Here is a 21,143-nt window from a genome sequence, read left to right as displayed (position 1 = left end):
TATAATATGATAATATAATACATCAATCAGTATATCAGTTCATAAATATAAACCCTTTAAACACAAAGTTTGTGTGTTTAGTTTTGTTGAAGATAGAATAAAAAAGATGATTGATAATGCCTAGCAAATGTTTTTTTTAATTTAGTTTATATGAGTTCACTGATGAAGAAAATGTATTCATGTGTTTTTGAAAGCAACCACACTGTTACAGCATTTTACACACATCCATAATTTTCCAGTTTCCTACGCTGAAGCTTTCAGGCAGGTTCTAAAAATGTGTTGGAAATGTTCTTCAGTTCACTTGGGTTATCTGATTTCAGGACCGGCTGCTGTCAAACTCTTTTTACAAACAAAAATCACACTGCATCATTACAATTAATAGCAAAGTGGAATAGAGAAACAACTCACTTGAAATTATTTTAGCGTTTGAAAATACTAGTGTTTTTATATTTTGGGCTCTTCTCCCACATGTCTATGGTAATTTATAGCAAATATTATAATATGATTTCTACAACTATTATACTATAATACACTACAGCTTACTGTAGTAAAAATAAATTATACTGCAGTGTTTATTACAGTTTATCAGATCATTAAATTCAAAGTATGATGTAGTGTCACTCATCTGAACTCAAAAAGTTGCTAGCGTCCTTTAGCCTCCTTGTAACCGTCTCCCATGCAGAGTCACTGGTTTAATCCCAGCTTGAAGCATTGACGTATACTCAAACTATAAAAGCGTCATGTCTTGTGTGTTTTACAGTCTTTGGTTTCTACAATACACTGAAAAATACACTGGTCAGCAGTCAGCACACGTCAAAAGTCAGTGAATTATTAATAAAAACTATTAATGCTGCATACAATTTAAAATGAACTGCTGCCACAAATTAGATATACAACTACAAATACCTTTTATGCTATTGTTTTTTGTTTTTTTTTAAGTTGCAGCCTTCAAAACTATTTTCACTTTTGTATTTCTACATTCATACTATAGTGGGTGAAACCAGTATGGGAAAGGCCAAAATGTCTGAACTCCTAGTATGGAATAACAGTGAAAGGTATCCATATAGCTCCAGCAAAATTGTGATATTCTTTACCATCCCATGAGGCCACAGGGGAGAATGTCTGAATAGCAGTAAAATGACCCAATACTGACACCATTTGATTGTCCAGATTACATTCACACTGCACACACTCATATAGTAAGGTAGGCCTATGACACACTCTTTTAGTCACAAAGCAGGTCTAAGATTTAAACCAAATTTAAGGGTGCGTGAGGCACACGCTATAACACGAACATGGTTTGAACATGTTTGAAGTTTTTAGTGTTATTAAAAATGACACAAATCTGCTATTGTTTTCATCTGCAATATGTTATTTAGCAATTAAGACAGTCAGAAGACACTAATTTTGAATGTCATGTTATGAGGAATGTTGTACTATGTTACAGTGTTGTCAGCTATTGTTTATTAAATCTGTACTATATAACATATCACTATTTGACATTATTTATTTATTTATTTATTTATTTTTTCTTTATTTATTTAGAATGTCTGTTTATGCAAAAAAGAAACAAAAAACAACCATTCTGTTACTTTTTATACATTTTGAATTATTGAGAAAATGTTTTAGTTTATCTTATATGTCTTTGCATTAGATAAGATAAGCTGTTATGTGGTCATGTTACATTGTGCCCATGAGGCAAGTTGTTGCATTTCATTTTTATTTTTTTGAGGTAACTTTTGACATAGTATAAGTAACTATACTTGTTTTTTAAAGCATCTTAAACACGTTTTTAGACTATTTAGCCACTGACAGATTATTATCCTTGTTTAAAAAAATAAATAAATAAAAACTCACTTAATTCTTAACTCTCAAATAACTCTTGCACAGTATTAAGCCTTAAATATCTCTTTTGCACAATATTCACCTTCAAGTGAAGTTATAATTAATTAAGTAATTATTATTAACTAATTTCGAAAGGAGCACATGCTTATGATTGATCACAGCTGGTCCCGCATAGGGGGAATTCTGACCTAAACTCCCCTTTCACCCTGCAAATGGGAGGGAGCCCTGGGCTCTGGGATCTCAGGGCTCTCTCCCGGTATAGCATGCCAAACTCACTTTATAATCAATTATCAGCTAAGTGTGAACTCTTGAATACCTTCCGTGCACAATATCCTGCACAACATTGTTCAGTCTCATGTAAAAGTAACTGTGTTGCCTGTCTTATATTAAATATCAAATATATATTAAATATCTAATATATATTAAATATGGTATATGTTAGTTATGCATAGGCTTTTTAAAATAGCTCTTATGTCCAGTGATGTGTTTGTATTTATAATTAGTTTATGTAGCACCATTGTACTGCAAGGCACATTTCGTTCCTCTGTATGTCCACACATGTGGCGGATTGACAATAAAGCTTAACTTGACTCAAAATTAACAGTATTTTTCTGTAAATGAGACAATTTTTACTTCTCTACAAAAGGATTCTTGATTTTATCAATCAATCAATCAATCAACCCTTGAGTCATTGACAATCTGGGTAAATTTTTATCAATTACTGTCAATTTTGCCTATATTATCATTTTTATCACAGTATCTTTTTACAGTATATACAACATGCGATTTTGGATGCAGCACATGTTCCTTAGATGAATGTGTTATTTTATATATATATATATTTTAATCTCTTTTAACCACATTACATTGCCTTTCACATTCTGTATTAGTTACTCATAGCATACAGTGGATATAAATTCACACAAACACCAGCATGTCTTGTCTCCAATCCACAACGCTTTTTTTTGTCATCTTTTCCTCTCTGTGACCCCTTTAGAAATCCACACGCACATACGCAGTCAACACACCCAAACATTTGGCACATGTTTTTTCACTGTGCTAGACTTTTTTCAAGGAAAATGAAGTGAGCGGCCTCAGAACTGCTGACCTTTATCAGATCAACACACTGAACAATGACCGCGATTCTTTCAGGAGGAACAGAAGTGGGTGGCAGATGCATGAAATGGCAACCAGGAATGAAGTTATTTCCCCAATTTTAACACTTTCATATCTTTATCTTATGACCTGGTAAATAAAAATGAAACTAAGGCTTTATTGTGGTATTTAAAAAAAAAAAAAAGAGACAATAACACAACACTTTATTTGCATCATGCATTTGTCAGATTTGTATGAAAATCAATGCAGAGATATCAATATAAGATGACACATCTTATAGCGTTTTAGTGTTGTAGGATGAAAGCAAACTTATTTAGCAACTAAGAAGTTAAATTCCTGCACTGTGACCAATTTTCTCAAGAAGAAAGAAGCTGTTTTGGCCAAACAGGTCATCAGACAACAGGAAAATCCTGAAACATCTAATTATGGTGTGTGTCTACAAGCAGCTCAACAATGTGGCTCATTTTGTTTATTTTATCATTCCTTCCATCTTTTATGTCAGTGCTGCTGCTTGCATTTACTTGCGATCAGAAACAGTTTGAAAAGAAACGGTTGCTTTTTGCCTGTATGAAACCACAACCATCACCAGCTTCCTCTGCAACAGCAATCAGCAATGTGCATGTGTCTGCAAGACGATGGCTGACAGAGGATGCTTACAGCATAAACGAAACCGTTTTTAAGGTAAAACATATTTTTTTGTCTTGAACATATAGGGTTTGTGCTATTTGATTTGATGTAAAATGCTTGAAATGGCTAATGGTTCATTAATGTTAGTCTTTGATTCAGTTATTTCGGTTAAAGGGATAGTTCACCCTGAAAAGAAAATTTGCTCACTATTTAATCTCCCTCAAGTATTTATTCTATTGAACACACAAAAAAATAGAGGTTATTTTGTAGAAAGCTTAAAACCTGCAACGTTTGACTTCCACTGTGAAACAAATATTGAAAGTTACAGGTTTCTAGCAATCTGTGAAAAAATATTGTTTTGAGTAAACTATCCCTTTAAAAAGGGTGTGTGCATGTGTGTGTACGATGTAAACCTTGTGTTGTGAGGACTAAATGTCCCCACTAGTATAGTAATACCAGTCAATAAAACAGACAGAATTAAGAATTTTTAAGATACTTTAAAAAACACATGATGTTTCCTGTGAGGTTTGGGTTTAGGGGTAGGGTTGGGGAGGGGTATATATAGAGTCAGGAGAGTATAAACATCATTACATCTATGGGAAGTCCCCATAAAGATAGCTTTTCTCATGTTTTAGAAGCTGTGTAGCTGTCAAGTTTCACACACATTTAAAGCATAATTCCCGCCCATTTGCTGTTTCTCAGCCTCTTAGACATTTTTTTTGGTGCACTCTTCATTTGCCCTTGCAGCTGCAGGAAGTTGAGCAACTCAAGCCACATGTCCTACAAACATACACCTAGGTAATGCATTTTGTTTCGTTTTAAATTGTATATATCATCATTTTTAATAGAAGTATTACACTTTTATTGCAGGTTGCACCATATAATGATGTTGAGTATAATTAGCATTGCTGTGTAATGTGGCTTTTGCATCTTGGATTGATGTAAGTGATGAGTAACAGGTTCAAGCGCTCATGCTGTAGCTGTTTGCAAAGATAATGTTGGCATTTCTGGGTCAAGGTTTGCGAGGTTCAAAAAGTATGCAGCTGGTGATTTTGGTTTCGATTGAAGGATAGTCTGCTAGAATATTCTAGCTTTTCACTTCTTTCTTTTTACTTCCATATTCTTATTTTCAAAAATGTCTCAATATGAAGTTATTGTTATATTTTCTTGCTTGTAGATCTTAGAACATCTGGCAAAAAAATGTCATATATGTTAACAGTCTCAAATTTAATTGTTTGTAATGTTTTAAATCCTGCTGCAGTTTTCGGATTCTGAGATGGTCTGATGAAAACCACCTTGTAAAAATAGTATAACTGCTCTTCACCACAGCTACTTTATAACAGGTCACATGTTTAATGCTATTTTTAATGTATAACTGAAGACAAGTAAACATATGTAGAGAAAAAAGGGTGAACAAAGGTGAAGGGTAGATGGAATTATAAAATAAAAGAGAACTGATCAGATAAATGCATTTCTTTGCATTGGCATAACCTGATGGCTTCGCTGATGACTTTGAGTGTGCATATTTTGTTTTATGTAACATACCAGTTAATTGTCAAAATGGTGAAGATGCTTCATTTGAATATGTCAGTCACATTTGGAAAGTTTATTGAAGACGTGAAGATCCATTATAATATCAAAAGGTTTTACATCAGTTGACATCAATTGTAATCATAATTTTAATGATTACTTTTGCTAAGTTAAGAACGGATCTGCTCATAGTGATATAGATATGTTTCGCAAACTCTGCGATTCAAAGACATCAAGACCAAAATTTAAAAACATTTAAAATGCAAGAATTATTAAAATTACACTGTTCGTTAGTTAGTCGGTTGGTGTGTTAGTTGGATATTTGATCACAAAGTATAATTGAGACTTATATTTAAATGAAATTATTTATTCAATTATTAATTTTCTTTTCAGATTAGTCCCTTTATTAATATGGGATCGCCACAGCAGTATGAACCCCCCCATGACACATTAGTAAGGTAGCGGAGAGAGCTTAACGTTCTACAATTTCAGAAAAACACATGCGATTACAAAAAACACCAGCAAATTAAAAAAAGATCTTTATCCATTTGACAGCACACATATTGCAAATCCTCACAATCCAAACAAATTCTGAAAATGCACTGCATTTTCTCACAACACAAACAAATTCTGAAAATGCACTGCATTTTCTCACAATGCAAACAAATTAAGAAAATCCGCTGTATTTCTCACAACACTTGCAAATAGAACAGAACACAACCGGAATGTCTCAAGGGGACCCCTAAATGTGGTGGATCCAGCTAGTTAGGATATGGGCTGCGTCCGAAATCGCCTATACTCAGTAGCTACTGCATTTGAATTTAGACGTACAACTCGTCGCTAGAAAAGTACGTTGAATACTTCCATTCAAAGTACTATGAATCTTATTAAACCAAACTAGGCAGCACGGTGGCGCAGTGGGTGGCACAATCACCTCACAGCAAGAAGGTCACTGGTTCGAGCCCTGGCTGTTTCTGTGGGGAGTTTGCATGTTCTCCCCAAGTTTACGTGGGTTTCCTCCGGGTGCTCAAGTTACCCCCCACAGTCCGAAGACATGCGGTACAGGATAGTTGAATAAGCTAAACTGGTCGTAGTGCATGTGTGTGCAAGAGTGTGTGGGTGTTTCCCAGTGTTGGGTTGCAGCTGGAAGGGCATCTACTGCGTAAAACGTGCTGGATAATGCTGGTTCATTCCAATGTGGCGACCCCCGATTAAAAAACGGAATAAGCCGAAAAGAAATTGAATGAATGCTAAAACCAAAATTGCACAATTTGAATAGGTTATATATTATCTAGACCTGTAAGTCCTACATCACACACACTCATTAAAAAGGTCAAGTGCGATGAATTTGTTTTGTTCAACTGGAAAACCACCTGTTTTAGTCTTTCATTAACTTATTCTAAGTATGTTTTGAATTTGTGAAATTTCTGAACCACAATTTAGGACCAGGTGATTGTCACAAGAATTTATCTCTGCTCGCCTTTAACACCTATTGACTCACTGAGAAACCACGGTCCTGGAATGTTCTTAATAGACATATACTGAAGGGTGTGCATGTTGACAGGTGCATGTGTGAGTACAAGAGACAAAGAAGCTGAGACACAAACAGATGGAAGGAGAAAAAGAGAGCAGCAGGTAGAAAGAAACAGGGGAGGAGAGAAAGACACAGGGAAATGAGAGAGGAAGGCACAACAATCAAAAGGGGAGGAAAAGGGTAAGCATGTCAGACCAGTCCGGCAAGTTCTTATTACAGCAGAAATGCATCATAAAAAAAATATGACAGACTGCAATGAGTAAGAGGAGCGAGAGCTTAAAGCAAGATGGTGAGGAAATATTCTCTCAAACATCTAAGGGACGCTAAAGTCATATAAGGTACGTAGCTATTGTTTAAAGAGCTAAAACTCTGCATGTTTGGTTAGATTGCATGGCTGCTAATGTGTATAACCATTGTTGTGCAAGTGCGTGTGCCATGGGAGAACAGGTGTTTTTTTGTAAACCGACACTGACCTGTTTTCTTTAGAAAGTCTGTAATGTTACAGCCATATAGGACTGGTCATTTCATTTTATTTGACATGAGGGTAGCAGTTTGGTTCTGTGCAACTTCTATTTACTACGTCAATGTTTACTTTATTTGTTTTTAATCAGTTGAGATTTATTTGCGCTTCTGGAAGTGGTACGACACACCTCCTCTTATCTCTGCTTTCTGTTTGATGGTGTCTTTACGTTTTAAGCATAGCCACGGAACTCTTGGGATACAGTTTGTAAATCTGGAGCACAAAACCACACTGTAAAAAAATGTTTGATCCATTTTAAATTTTTAAAATTAAGTTAATAATGTTCTAACTTAGTTTTATAAATTGCGCAAATCAGTTTAACAAATGTTCAATGGACTCATAATTTGATTCAGCTTAAACATTTAAGGCAACCAGGATTTTCTTTACAGTGCAGTCTTTTGTTGCATTGTACCCAGCAGGCACACAACATCATAAAACATTAATATTAGGTTAGATTTAGGTTATGATGTCAGGTGACCAAAATTTAATGTCTAGCCAGCATCTAATGACAACGTTATTTTGACGTCCAATAACAGCGTCAAGTTATGTTATTTGGTTGATTTTAGATTGTATTGAAAACTGACCAAAATCCAACATCTGATGGATGTCATAATGTCAACATAACGTCAAGGTGTTTTATGATTAGACATTGATATTTGGTTGATTTTAGGTTGGACGTTGGACACTGACATCACCCTGACATTGGGTTCTGACGTCAACACGATTTTCATTTCCAAACAAAATCCAATGTCCCCATAATGTTGGGGTACAACGTCAATATGACATCCTGTGTCTGCAGGGTATATTTTTGGCAATAGCCTATAAGACATTGCATCAGTCAGATTTTTCTATTATATCCAAAAATGATTTGAATATTCTGTGGATGAAGATTTTGTAAATGGCCAGGCGTACATATATAAAAACTTTATCTTTGGTCAAGAATTGCTAAGCATGTAATATGAATAACTTTAAAGGTCCTATCCTGACAAAGCATACATCAATATAATGTGTATTTATTTATCTTTCATATGATGTATTTGTGATCCAAGGTCACATATATAAATGTTTAGTTTAAGACAACATAAGCTAACTTTATAACCAAAAACAAAAAGAAAAAAAGTGAGGCAAACAAATCTGGAAGTAGCATTACAAAAGCCTAATTTTGAATCAGTAAAATATCTTGATTGAGTATTGTCTTGTTAAGCTTGTATTTGATTTTATTTGCATGCAGATTTGTGCACAGATAATAGTTTTGTTGCATGTGACTATTATCAGATCTTGCTAAAGTCTGAATGAATGTCAGTGTGCTGCTTTGAATGATTGTGGGTGTGTGGGAGGTGCAGGATGTTTGGGAAATTGACATAATTCACAGATTAGAGATGAAACAATGCTGTCTTTTTTATATTATGCATTTTTTTGTTTACTAAAATTCATTACACTGCACCCTCTACGAGAATCATGTACCTTTAAATGTGTGCACTATGAAACTGTAACGCATGGGGTGTTAGACAGGATTGTGGTCTGGTGTGTTTGACCTGTTATCTGACTATGTATCGGGTTTTCATAAAGAGCAGCAAAGTGTGACAAGTAACATCAAGAATGTTGTCAGAGTAAACACAACAAAATGCACAAATGCACACACTGGTTCATTGATTTTTAAACATTTTCAGGATGTTTTTCATTTTACGGTCGAAAGTATTATAAAGGTGCCGTCTAGAGTTTCAACATGTTTACATATGAGGGTATGGATGCCGTATGCCTTGAAGAGATTTATGGACTCTCATTGTAATAAATACAGAGTTTCAGTGTGTTGAAATCTTGAGGTACTTCTGAGCAGATTCTGAGCAGGCGACTTGCAAATACCTTTTAGCATGTGCTGTACACTTTGTTAAGTGGTAGGTAGTATAACTTAATGATTAAAGGTCTGGGCCATTTGTAAATTCAGGGATTACAAGCAGGATTGCGTTTGATCTGTTTAGAATTAAACTTAAAATGCTCTTTAAAGGGTTATTTCACACAAAAATTTAAAATTCTTTTATTAATCCACTTGTTAAGTTGTGACATACGAAATACTGTTTCTGGGTCCAAGCCGCGACTCATTTGAATTGAGAAAATATTTGTTTCTTACCACTTTTTTGTCATATCGCACATTAAAGTCAATTTTATATAAAATCATGGTGTGCACAACAGTCTTTGGTATTGCTGCCTCACAGACACCAATATTTTAACAATTTCTAAAACATTTATTACTTTCTGGCCATCAGATATTAAGCATGTATAAATATACAGTATATATTGTGATTGTCGAAGGTATGGCATGGCTTTGTAAACGTTTAATATTACCATTTTGCGGCTTACCCACTAATTGTTGCTCCAAAACTCTGAGACCTTAGTGTGTCATTAAATACAAATTAAGAAATTTTAAATGAAATCTGAGAGCTCCCTTATTCTTCACAGACAGCAAGGTTTCTGACTTGTTCAAAGTTCAGAAAGGCACTAATAATCATCCTGATAAATGCTATGTATTGTCAGTGGTTTAATCGAAATATTACCAAGCTATGAGAAAACTTTTGTTCACACATAAAACTAAAATAATATCTTTAATATCCTCAGTGTCAGTATAGGAAACATGTTTACAATGTGAAGACAAAATATTCTTGTGTTTTCATAAAATTTCAATTGAACAACTGAAAGCACATTTTTTGACCATGTTTTCTTGGTACCTTTCTAGACTTTAAACAACTTGAGACGGTTGATGTTGCTGGAGGATTAGAGAGATCTTGGAATCGAAAAATATCTTTGTGTTCTGAAAAGGATTTTGGGGGGTTGGGATGACACAAGGCATAACAGAACTTTCCAACCCAGGCTCATTCTAAAAATGTATCTCTACATACATTTATGGAGAGTGCCAAATAAGTCCAGCAGCTACGTTTTTTTGCAGTCATTGTTTTCGCAAATCCACCTGAGGCCACCCTGTATTCTTTTTCAGATCTCAAAGTTCTCTTGAGAGTGCCATTTGCACATGCTCTTCTCACGTAAATCCACCAGAAGCCCTGTCAACTGACTTTTTGACTGACTGACCAATTGACTCACCCACCCTCCCCCTTCCCTAAACCCAACCAATAGTGTTTTCAAAAGCACTGATTTACCCAAGCCACCCACTTACCTAAACCCAACTGTCAATTTTAAAAAGCAATCCAGAAAAAGAAGAGATTTTTTTTACCACATTTTCAGATTTCACCACATTTTTACCCTGCTATTCACTTGTTTATTTTATTTTTTTGATTCTGTTTTTGTTTACACAATTTCACCAGTCTTGAACCCCATTGTCGTGGTCAACTACTTTCTGTGTCTTAAGTCCTCTAACATGTATGGTGAGCCAACTGGACAAACTAGTAACAGCGGGAAAGTCGTCCATAAAGAGGTAAACGGTCAGCTGGTATGTGGGAAAAGGAATGGCGTCATACCGCCCTGTAGTGTTCGTTTTAAAAATGAAATGCAGCCATACGTATTACATAATTTGCCATCTCCAGAAATGTATATAGGGCTACATTTTTAGAATGAGCCTATATTGGAACTTTCAGTCATTTTGGTAGTGAACAAAAATGTATGTGAGTTCCTGAATGCTAACTGAACTTTAATCCATGTAGCACTACAGGAGTTATAATTAAATAAAGTTAATTTCATTTGTTTAAAGCTAACTTTCACTTGTGGTTACAGAACAAGATACGGAGCGAAGTGTACCTAGGTTCATTACTATTTATTGTTGGATCCAGACAGCGTGACACATCTTTCAAGGACAAGGAGCTTTCCACACACGCTGGATAACACATTGTCTACGCTGGATAACACGTCTAGCTTGTTTAATTTGGAAAACATAGCCCAGCTTAATTACTTTACAAATTCTGCCAAATAAGTACTTCAAATTAAAAATGTCGATGGAAAGATGACAAAATTAAATTCATACTCTAATGAATACACTGTGTGAGATTCAGAGACTTTTAAAAGAATGAGTTTGCATACTGGAACTTCTGTGTGTCAATTTCCTGAAGCAGACACAACTGGCAGCGTGACTGAAGGTACGCAAACATCCGATGGAACGGCAGCACAAAGTCAAAATCAGTCATCTGTAAAGCCTTATGGCTCTGCAGCTGCTAGATTCAAAATCCGCTCTGCTAAAACACTTACAACTAAGGACCTTAGGAAGAAAAGCTTTTCTTTTGAGAGGGGAAATGTTGAAGACTCAAGTCAGAAAAGTCATCCAAGTAAGGACCTCAACAAAGCTTGTACATCTGCTAGTTATACCCACACTAACATTGATGAGACAGGTAAAACTTTAAGTAAAGTTGTACGAATGGATTCAACTCCTTTAATCAGTTCTGAAAAGAGTCGTGCGAGTGATAAAAGTTTAATCACTCAGGAAGATAAGACTCAGACAGCAAGTGACAGAAACAGAGGAGATGAGTTGAGAAAATTTCATCAGTTAAGCAAAAGTAAAAGCTTAGACTGGAGAGTAATGAACAGCAGAGCAGGACTGGGTAACACAACTGTCATGACTAGTGGCACAAGAGACTATAGTCACTACATGAGGCGATCAGATAGTTCAGAAAAAGCAGAAACAAACAACAACGTAACTTCAAGTACACAAGAGAATCAACCCATTACCTATTCAAGGAGGATCCGGGCTAATAATGTAGCCAATGATGTTGATCAGAGCAGTGACAGAAAGGTTTCTCCAGTCTCTGGATATACATCTTTGAGAATGAACCAAATCAGTTTTGCTATAGAAAAAGCAAGCAGCGGTCAGTCGCTCCCTTCCAGACTGAAGCCAAGACTTAGCCTAGATTCAATTGAAGATGGTGGTAGTCTCTGGGCACAGCAACCAGGGGAATCAAGTCTTGGTCAGGCAGACAAGAAAATCGGATTCTGGACCAAAGAGCAAGGACTTTCTAATGCTGAGGAAGTAACTGGAAACCAAACAATAAAGGAAAGAATTGATAAACTCCTTGCGTCACATGGCAAACCTGATGATTTAAGTCCTGATATATCATTTACCAAGTCAATGGACACTGTGGACTCCACTCCAAGTCAAGGGAAAAACACTACTGACTCTTCAGATTATACTCAGAGCCAACAAAACAAGCCTTTAGACAATGCAGAAAAAGCTGGAACATTTCCTAGAAGATTTTCAAAAACATATTTTGGTCCCAAGCCAGAACCCTCTTTAAATAATGAGAACAGAAATGTCCAAAGGGAAAACCCCTCTGGATTAAGTTCTTCATTGTCATCAAAGCCAAAGTGGAGTACAGAGAGTTACAAAAATGCTCAGTCACTTCTGCATAATAACAACGAAGAATCAAGCAAAAGAGCGTTTACAGGGTCACCAAACTACTGTAGTCAGTCATTAGAAAGAACCAGGAGTAAACTGTCAGCAACTGGTCAATACAACATTCACAGGAACCAGTCTGCATATTCAGATAGTAGTTCAAACACCTCCAGCAAGGATCTCAACTGTCTTTCCAGCCGGATCAAAGATGACATTTTGAAGGATAAACAATCAGATAAAGAAACTACCAAGGGGCTGGACATAAAGGAAAACAAGTGTCACGGTGGTTCGCAAGTGGAGACCACCCAACCCAAGAACCAATTGTCCTCAAAAGGAGCAGCACATAGTGAAATCCATAAAGAAGGGAAAGACAATGTTTTCACTTTTAAAACTGAGGGAAAGAGAGGAGAAGGTGTACTAGAAAAGTTCCGTGCACAATCCCTGGATTCTGTAAAGAATACAATCAGCATGTTCGAATCCTTGGCGCAACAGGGAACCCCAAAAGATCTTTATTCCAAAAGGACATTATCTGTACCAGAGCATCCTAAACCTGCCACTCTCGTGAGGAAGAGTGGCTCAGAAAGAAACCTTCATTTTGGAAGATCTGTGGGGAACAGAGAAAACCCAGGAACAAATTTCTTTAACAAAAATGAACCCAATGAGCAGACTGAAGAAGGCACTCTAAATCTAAGTAAAGCTCCTCATTCAAATTCTTCTGTCAAAGTAACACCAACATTCGAACCACGTCAGGAGACTTACAGAAAGAGTGTTGAGCTTGTGCCAGAATTTAAACAAATGAATGACTTGAGAACTGACAGAGTTAGCAGAAAAGATGATGAATCTAGGACAGCTGGTCAAAAACATATTGATGAACCAGATTCTGCACTCACTGTTCATTCAGGGCTCAGAAAAATGAGAGCAATGGAAGAAAAAGTAGAAAATCCAGAATTCTCTCAACACTCAAAACGTTTAGTAAAGCAACAGACTATTCATGTAAAAACAGAGGATGATGGTGATGATGAGGATGAAGATACACCAATTAACTCTCCTATTAGTGCACCTAACACAATTAGCATAGAGAAACAGAGCTACACTGGATTCATAACAGTCAATGGGACCCATCCCAAAGTGCTACCTAATCAACCTCAAAGTTCCTCTCATTTCCAGACTGTCCATTCCTCACTCAACCATTCTAATAATAACAACTACAAAATAAGGGAGGATCTGACCTCACTGACTACTACTGGCATGGCTAGGTGGAGCTCTGATGAGGAAGATTATGATGAGGAAACAGACACTGAAGAGGACTCTGATTCAGGAGAATCATCTGTGACCATCACAAGCAACATGAGCCAATCTGAAAGAAGAAGTTTCTCCGTAAGGTAACTAATACAGTGTGAAAAAAAGATAATTGATTAAATTGACATATCATGTCAGTGACACGGTGGCTCAGTGGTTAGCACTGTCGCCTTATAGCAAGATGGTTGCTGGTTTGAGTCCCTGCTGGGTCAGTTGGCATTCCTGTGTGAGGTTTGCATGTTCTCCCCATTTTGGCATGGGTTACCTCCGGTTTTTCCCACAGTTCAAAGACATGTGGTATAGATGAATTGAATAAGCTAAATTTCCCATAGTGTATGTGTGTGAATGAGTATGTATGGATGTTTCCCAGTACTGGGTTGCAGTTGGAAGGGCATCTTCTGTGTAAAACAGTTGCTGGATAAGTTGGTTTCATTCCACTGAGGTGACAGCGTAATCATGAATAAAGGGACTAAGAAAATAAATGAATGACATAACATGTAAAAAATGACTTAGATTAAGGCCCCGTTTACACTACTTTTAGTTTTAAAATGCATAAGTTTTGCTACTGTTACGCCATCCGTCCACACTACGCCAGAGTTTTCTAGCGAGAAAACGGAGCGTTTTGGAAATGCTGGAGAGGCCATTTTCATTCTAAAACGCTGCTGCTCCGTCTCAGTGTGGATGGGGGAAAAAGGAGACATCTGAAAACGGGGGGACATCTGATTGGGGCTTTTCCTCAATATTAAGTAGTCTAACGTTACACACACAGTTCAGTCCAGCATCCTCTTCTTGTAAGTTCAGACTTCGCAAGTTTGATCAAGGCTGCAGTCTCCCCCTCCTCAGTTTGATTTGGAAAACAGACTTCCGAGGACCCGGGTAAATCTTCAAAGGGAACAGTGTACTTTATAACTTCATTCACATCACCCTGGCTGCGTTGTTTCACTTTCTCAACAATAAAATGAAAACATGATTTAAGGAACTGCTATTTTCATTTTGATCTTAGCAATTTAACAGACAGCAGAAATGTTGAGGCATTGTGCTGCATATATGAGCATCTTTACTGTGTGGATATTTATAACAAAACTGAGCCTGTAACAACTGCCTCCTTTCACTTTCAGTGAAAATACGAAACATACCCTCTCCTTTGCTGAATATCAGTTTTAATAATCGATAATGGCCATCATAAAAGTATAACATACAATAAGTTTATACATTATAGGAAATAAAGGCAAGTGATCAGTCAATATAGGCCTACAGAATGTAGGCTACGTGGTTCCATTAATTATTTACCTATCTTTGCGCTTAGCCAAAACACGTTACCTGAGAACAAGTAATAGATTCCAATGACCAAAGTTGGGGAATATGTCATTAGATATAGACAACAAGATGAATGAAATATCACAATTAATAAATATAGTGAGATTAGATCCAGCGGGAGATGCTTGATGAGCAGTCCGACGAGCAGAGCTGTCATCTGGGTAGATAGGCTGCAGCGCTTGCCCGAGAGTGTGTGTGGTCATGTGATGTGCGTTTTCAGCGTTTTGGTGTGGACGGAGAGCTGTTCAGAAACGCTGGGTGAAATGCTAGTGTGGACGTGGACCATTTTTATTCTAAAACGTCGTTTTAAAACTAAAATGCACTAGTGTAAATGGGGCCTAACTTTCAGTGTCAGCAATTCACAATCTATGTTCTTATGCTACATATATACCCATTGCAGTCTCATGGACCTATGTAACTTTGGAGGGGTGGACTATAATTCGCCAGAGTGGTTAGAAGATCACGAAGATTTGCCCTCCTCACGCTCTGCGTCGCTGAGCTCAGACATCTCAGTGTTCTCTTCTGTGACTTTGCTAAGCACCGATGAACTGGATCGCTTATTGGATGATGTCAAGAGCTTGGGAGATGACACCCTGAAGGTAAAATGTTACGTAGCTTTGTCCTGAAGCACTCAATTTGACAATGAAATAGACTGTCGCGCCATGCATATTTGGTTAACAAACGGATATACAAAGACAATTACAGACTTAGTTGTGCAAGCTAATGTATTGATTTGGGGAAAATACACTGTTTTGTTTTGCAATCGTAACTTGTATCTCTGGCTCTGACTTACAACAGAAATATGAAGATGTGCAAGTGGTTGTGTTACACAAGGAGGTGGGGAGTGGCTTGGGATTTACCTTGGCTGGGGGAGTGGATCAGAATAAACCAGTCACAGTGAGTATCTCTGAATGTTGTAATGCACAAACATTTTGAGCTACAGAAAACATGCATTAACCTTTCTACTGCAGGCATTATGATAGTAATTTGGACTGTTTTTATTTTCTTAGAATGGCTTAACTTTAACTGCTGTAAAAATAAAAATAAAAAGTGGGAATAATATAAGGTATTTTATGATATGTTGCCATATGGCAACAATGTTCATTAGTAGACCTAAGCTAGAAACTTCTAATTTAGAACTTTCCTTTTAATTAATAATTTTGTTTGAAATGATTTAATGGGTGTTGCAGTATTATAAACTTTTACACAGACCTTATAAATGACACCTTATACAGTACATACTTTCCAAAAACTCATATTCCAACAGCTTTCATTTATTCCATTTTTTTTTATAAATATTATTGAAAACAAACATAATATTGTATTATCATGTACACAACATACAGCAAATATAACAATTTGTTTTTGTAAAATTATAACAAATAAACAACAAGTCTTGTATATCCAGATGCATCAGAAAAATGTAGCTACTACCTAACATTGTTTATATATATATATATATATATATATATATATATATATATATATATATATATATATATATATATATATATATATATATATATATATATATATATATATATGTATCTGCATCAAAGCTAACTTGCCTGAACTGTCTCATCACTGCTTTTATCAGATGTCCAGTCTGCATCATTCTTATGGTCACTAAAACCCATCTCATCCCCATTTTCATCTGCAGGAAGAGCCAGTTCTGACCTTTTCTTCTTTCACTTACCATAGAACATGGTAGTGCTCGCTAATACACTGTTACCTGTATTTATATCTAATCAAATGTATTGCCATTAAAATAAGGTTTTATCTATTATTCAAATGCCATTAACACATAACGAAACAACATTATATTACTAGCAATCATGTTGTTTTTGTTACAACTTAAAAGTGCACGGCTGACCTTGCTAGCTAGCTAACCCATTGCAATAATGCACACTCCACTACTGCACAGTGTTGCCATTTGGCAACACATACATTTGGTCAATTTACAAAAAAAAAAAAAAAAATTTAAAAATTAACTTGATAAAAACTTTTTTGAGTTGTGAATACAGTATGTCATCAAAACTTACTGGAAGTAATGTCTCAGATTTTTTTTGTGGATCTAACATAAGCTGATACTTTGTTTTTATTGAATTTTACAATTGCATTCAGCAACTACTTACAATAAAAACTAGTCTGTCAGAAATTGTGCCACAGAAAGAACACAGCATGTCATGAGACTTAACCAAAGCACATCATTGGCTAAACTAAGGTCTTTTCTTTCCAACAAAAAAAATGAATGTTGGTCTAAAAGAAACAGTGGCAGGTAAATGAGCATGAACGTCAAGTTGTAATCAGTGTTGCCAGATTGGGCGGTTTTGAATTGGAATGTGTGGGTCAAAAATGGCAATGGACAGCCCAATCTCATGATGAAACGTAAGGATTTTTAATGTTTTGTCAGTTTAGTGGCTAATTTGTACAAACTTGAGTTTTAGGAAAATGTAAGATTTGAAAAAGGAGACATGGCACCCAACCCCTCCCCTAAACCACTAAATCATTTAGCCACTAAATCAAAAAGTTATGAATTGCCGTGAGATTGCGTCACATTGGCGGTTTTGAAATGTAAATTTTATAACTTATTCAACGAAACATAACTGTGTGCTACTCCATTTAGTTATAGTGAGCAGTGCATAATGCAAACGGCATTAGCCCTCCTGCAAGTGGAGATGAAGGAAAGTGGTATTAAAATCTGACTCCCCAAGCAAATCTGATCCCCCCTGCATCACGCAGCACATGCACTCACAACAACTTACAGGTTTATCATGACACTTTTATCGATAATTTTTTTCCACAATTGACAGCCAGAACAAACAAAGATGCATCATCTCATTGACAAGCAGCACCTAATTATGTTCAAAAGAATTTAAAACGCCAAATGAGACGAATTTATACCCCATTTGGAAAGTAAAACATACTCTAATGTTATCTACAACAACAAGTGCAGTGCATGGGTAAGAGGGCAGTGTTTCGATGTGATCTGGTTTTGTTGTGGTTCTGTGACAGCTGGTGTTGGTTGCTGTATTATTAAAAGGTATGACAGTTGAAGTAACTAGATTAATTTCAATTTAAATAAATCAAAATTAAATAAAATATTAATCTAATATTTTGGGCGTTTTTTGTGCGTTTGGGCGGATTTTGGACGATTTTGGCCTGGAAAACGTCAGCTAGATCTGGCAACACCAGGTGTCAATTCACATTCCTGGAGGGCCACACCTCTGCACGGTTTATCTCTAACACGCTTAAGCTGCAGTCACACTAGAGTTTGTGTGTGTGAAATTCTGTCGCACGGCAATTCGAAAAGGGGCGGGATTAAATAAGAATAACTAGCGATTGCTCCATGTTTTAAATTTCTATCCAGAGAGGTCATGTTTTGATCCTCGATTGGTCTCAAGCAGTCAAGTGATGCGATTTCGCAGGTCAGAGTTTACCAAGCTTGAACTTTGCACTGCAGCAACCGGCGAAACTTAACGCATGACCTCGCGTTTCCGGTCTGACGTATTCGCGTGCGTATTTATGGAAGTCTATGGGAGGAAAAGCCCAGTGAGACCGCATCTTTACCTGTTTCAAACAAGCCTGAAGGACTCAATTAGTTTGATCAGGTGTGTTTAATTAGAGTTGGAACTAAACTGCGCAGAGCTGCAGCCCTCCAGGAACTGAAATTGACATCTGTGCAAGAGTGTTAATTATGGTAATTAGATACAGATTAACCAAAAGGTCTACAAAAAGCAACAAAAACAGATGCAAAATACTATAAAACACTTTGACTTTAAATCCTAACTTAAATCTTAAGATTACGATTTCTCCCCATCTTCTCTTAGGTCCACAGAATTATCTCAGGTGGGGTAGCAGCACAAGAAGGCTCCATCTTCGAGGGTGCTCAAGTGCTGTCAATCAATGGCACTGCCCTCCAGAACTCTGCCCACTGGGAGGCTCTGCGTACACTGAGAAAAGCAAAAGGGCAGGGAATGGCAGTGGTTGTTCTTCAGAGTGGTAACAGCAGAAAAGACGTCACTGAAAAAGCAGGAATCACAGGTGGGTAGGATGACAAATGGATGGTATATACTGTACATTATTAACTGGCCACTTTATTAGGTGTACCTCTTTGACTATACAGTAATCAAGGGCACATGGTTATAATCACTTTGAACATTTTGAATCATTTTTTCAACTGCATTCACTAAACTTAATTGCCCTACACAATACCCAGATCTCAGTCATTTCAGGACTTGTCAGGATTTTGAAAGTCTAGTAATTCTTTAGATTTTTTTATTCACAACAAAACACAACTGAAGAGACTCATGCCATAGGTTTTAAGAAAAGCTGTCAAAACCTGATGGAACAGGGGACAAATCTTAAAGTCACTTGGACCAAAATCTCATTTAAATATTTCCTCTGAATCAATGTCATGATGAATTAAAACAAATCAGAATGTAAAAGGGGGTTTCAGCCCGATACCAGCAAGGTGTCATCAGTAATGACAACAACGTATGTAATTGCATTTGGAAATCAATATACGCTTGGAAAATGTATCAATTTGTTTGAAAATTTTGATAGGCATTGATAGGGTTGCTTTATACTGTAAACAGATATGGTAAAAACATGACAAAAAAAGCAGAAGTAAGGTTCCTGCAATCCAGTGTTGATACTTTGTGTATTTGTGCCCCCTACAGGCAGGAGAGTCCGTGTGACTCTAAACAAGTCTAGCTCTGATCTTGGCTTTAGTCTTGAAGGAGGGGTGGGCTCCAGCTCAGGAGACAAACCCCTCACTATACAAAAAATCTTCCGTGGTAAGACCATTTTTTTTTATGTTTAAATCAATCCTATTAAACACAACTCAGTTTGCCAATGTTATTGCAATTTAGAAAATATAAATATTCTTATGAAGCATTATAAGCTGTGATCGACTTCATTTTTATTCTCTTACCTCACAAACTTCCCCCTTAATCAAAGTTTAGGGATGATACTCTGTCTATACAACTTTAAAATGACTATGAGGATTCCCCCAAGGGTGTGTGTCAAAAGGTGGTGTAACAAATCTAATCTCCTCATTCCAACCTCCATCCAATTAAATAAGCTACTTGTTTCCAGGTGGACCAATGAGTGAAGTGTTCCCAGGGGATGAACTGTTAGAGGTGCAGGGTCAGAGTTTGAAGGGTCTGATGCGTCTTGAAGCTTGGAACCTCATAAAGAAACTGCCCTCTGGTCCAGTGGATATCTTATTACACCGTCCTCATCAACCACATTGAAGACCTCTACTGTACTTCTAACACCTTCCCTTTTAAAGTGCCATGCATGTCATAATTTATTCTGTTACAGGTCTAACATGTTGTGTTCTTGCAATTTTTTTCTGCCAATATGAAGTATCATAGTATTTTGAAGTGTTTTCAATCCTTTAAGATTTTAATTAATGCACTCCAAAAACGCAGGGTTGTCCCAAATTAATGTATTAAAAAAAAAAAAGAAACCGACCACTGTGTAAAAATGTAATTTAAAAAGTTATCCCAATGGTTGGGTTCGTCCACATTTTAACCAAATTTGATTGTAATAATCGAGTCATTTTAAGGCTGTACTGCCAAAATTAAAGACAAGAAAGCACTGGAGGCCAGACGGCCATACTTTTAAATAGGCCTTATTTTAAATAATGTTTACACACTTGTTATGCAACAATTTACATGATTTGTACAATCAGTCTGTATCAGAAACCATTATATATATATATTATTTTTTTAGTTCTTGTTTTAAAATGTATGTACAGTAAATCTGTCTAATGTATGTTGTCTGTACATATCGGATCCATTCCAGAAAATTTTTAATATTAAAGACAAATACATAAGTGATAGCTTACAGAACATCCACTACTCCTATCGTCATATTTTTTGTGTTTTTTGTTTTAACATTTGCTTCTTTATCAATCAATATGAAAATCAATTGTATTGAGTAATTGTGGTTCTCCTGAAAGAGCTGAATGCCCCAATCCACTCTAAACATTATTTGAAATTATAAAATTGGTCACCTCA

General features: G+C 36.3%; 1 protein-coding gene and 1 long non-coding RNA gene across 5 annotated transcripts in view; one reads left to right on the top strand and one right to left on the bottom strand.

The window, feature by feature from the left end:
- LOC101883647 (uncharacterized) overlaps positions 1 to 21,143 on the bottom strand; it is a 713,507-nt gene that overhangs the window by 205,524 nt on the left and 486,840 nt on the right. The window lies entirely within an intron of this gene.
- si:dkey-92i15.4 lies at positions 3,441 to 20,975 on the top strand. Of its 3 annotated transcripts, none has more exons than XM_087286915.1 (7): positions 3,441 to 3,642; positions 10,893 to 13,880; positions 15,515 to 15,713; positions 15,913 to 16,011; positions 18,945 to 19,158; positions 19,797 to 19,913; positions 20,215 to 20,975. In XM_087286915.1, exons 2-7 carry the CDS (start codon positions 11,182 to 11,184, stop codon positions 20,370 to 20,372), a joined length of 3,486 nt encoding a protein of 1,161 aa, XP_087143041.1. In that variant the 5' UTR covers positions 3,441 to 3,642; positions 10,893 to 11,181; the 3' UTR covers positions 20,373 to 20,975. The 3 variants fall into 3 exon arrangements, with proteins under 3 accessions (XP_087143041.1, XP_087143040.1, XP_087143039.1); XM_087286914.1 differs by lacking the exon at positions 3,441 to 3,642 and adding an exon at positions 4,313 to 4,386; XM_087286913.1 differs by lacking the exon at positions 3,441 to 3,642 and adding an exon at positions 6,900 to 6,990.

The sequence above is a fragment of the Danio rerio genome, chromosome 16 (genome assembly GCF_052040795.2).
Source record: "Danio rerio strain M-AB ecotype USA chromosome 16, GRCz13ab, whole genome shotgun sequence".
NCBI classification, from domain to species: Eukaryota; Metazoa; Chordata; class Actinopteri; order Cypriniformes; family Danionidae; genus Danio; species Danio rerio.
Note: the sequence above shows the minus strand (reverse complement) of the source record. Positions and strands in the feature narration are given on the sequence as shown.

Excerpts from the sequence above, each read along its gene's own strand:
- si:dkey-92i15.4 (XM_087286915.1), top strand. The coding sequence starts at position 11,182 with ATGAGTTTGCATACTGGAACTTCTGTGTGTCAATTTCCTGAAGCAGAC. Across the intron at positions 13,881-15,514 it reads AGAAGAAGTTTCTCCGTAAG|TCTCATGGACCTATGTAACT; the intron begins GTAACTAATACA and ends TACCCATTGCAG. Across the intron at positions 19,914-20,214 it reads TATACAAAAAATCTTCCGTG|GTGGACCAATGAGTGAAGTG; the intron begins GTAAGACCATTT and ends ACTTGTTTCCAG.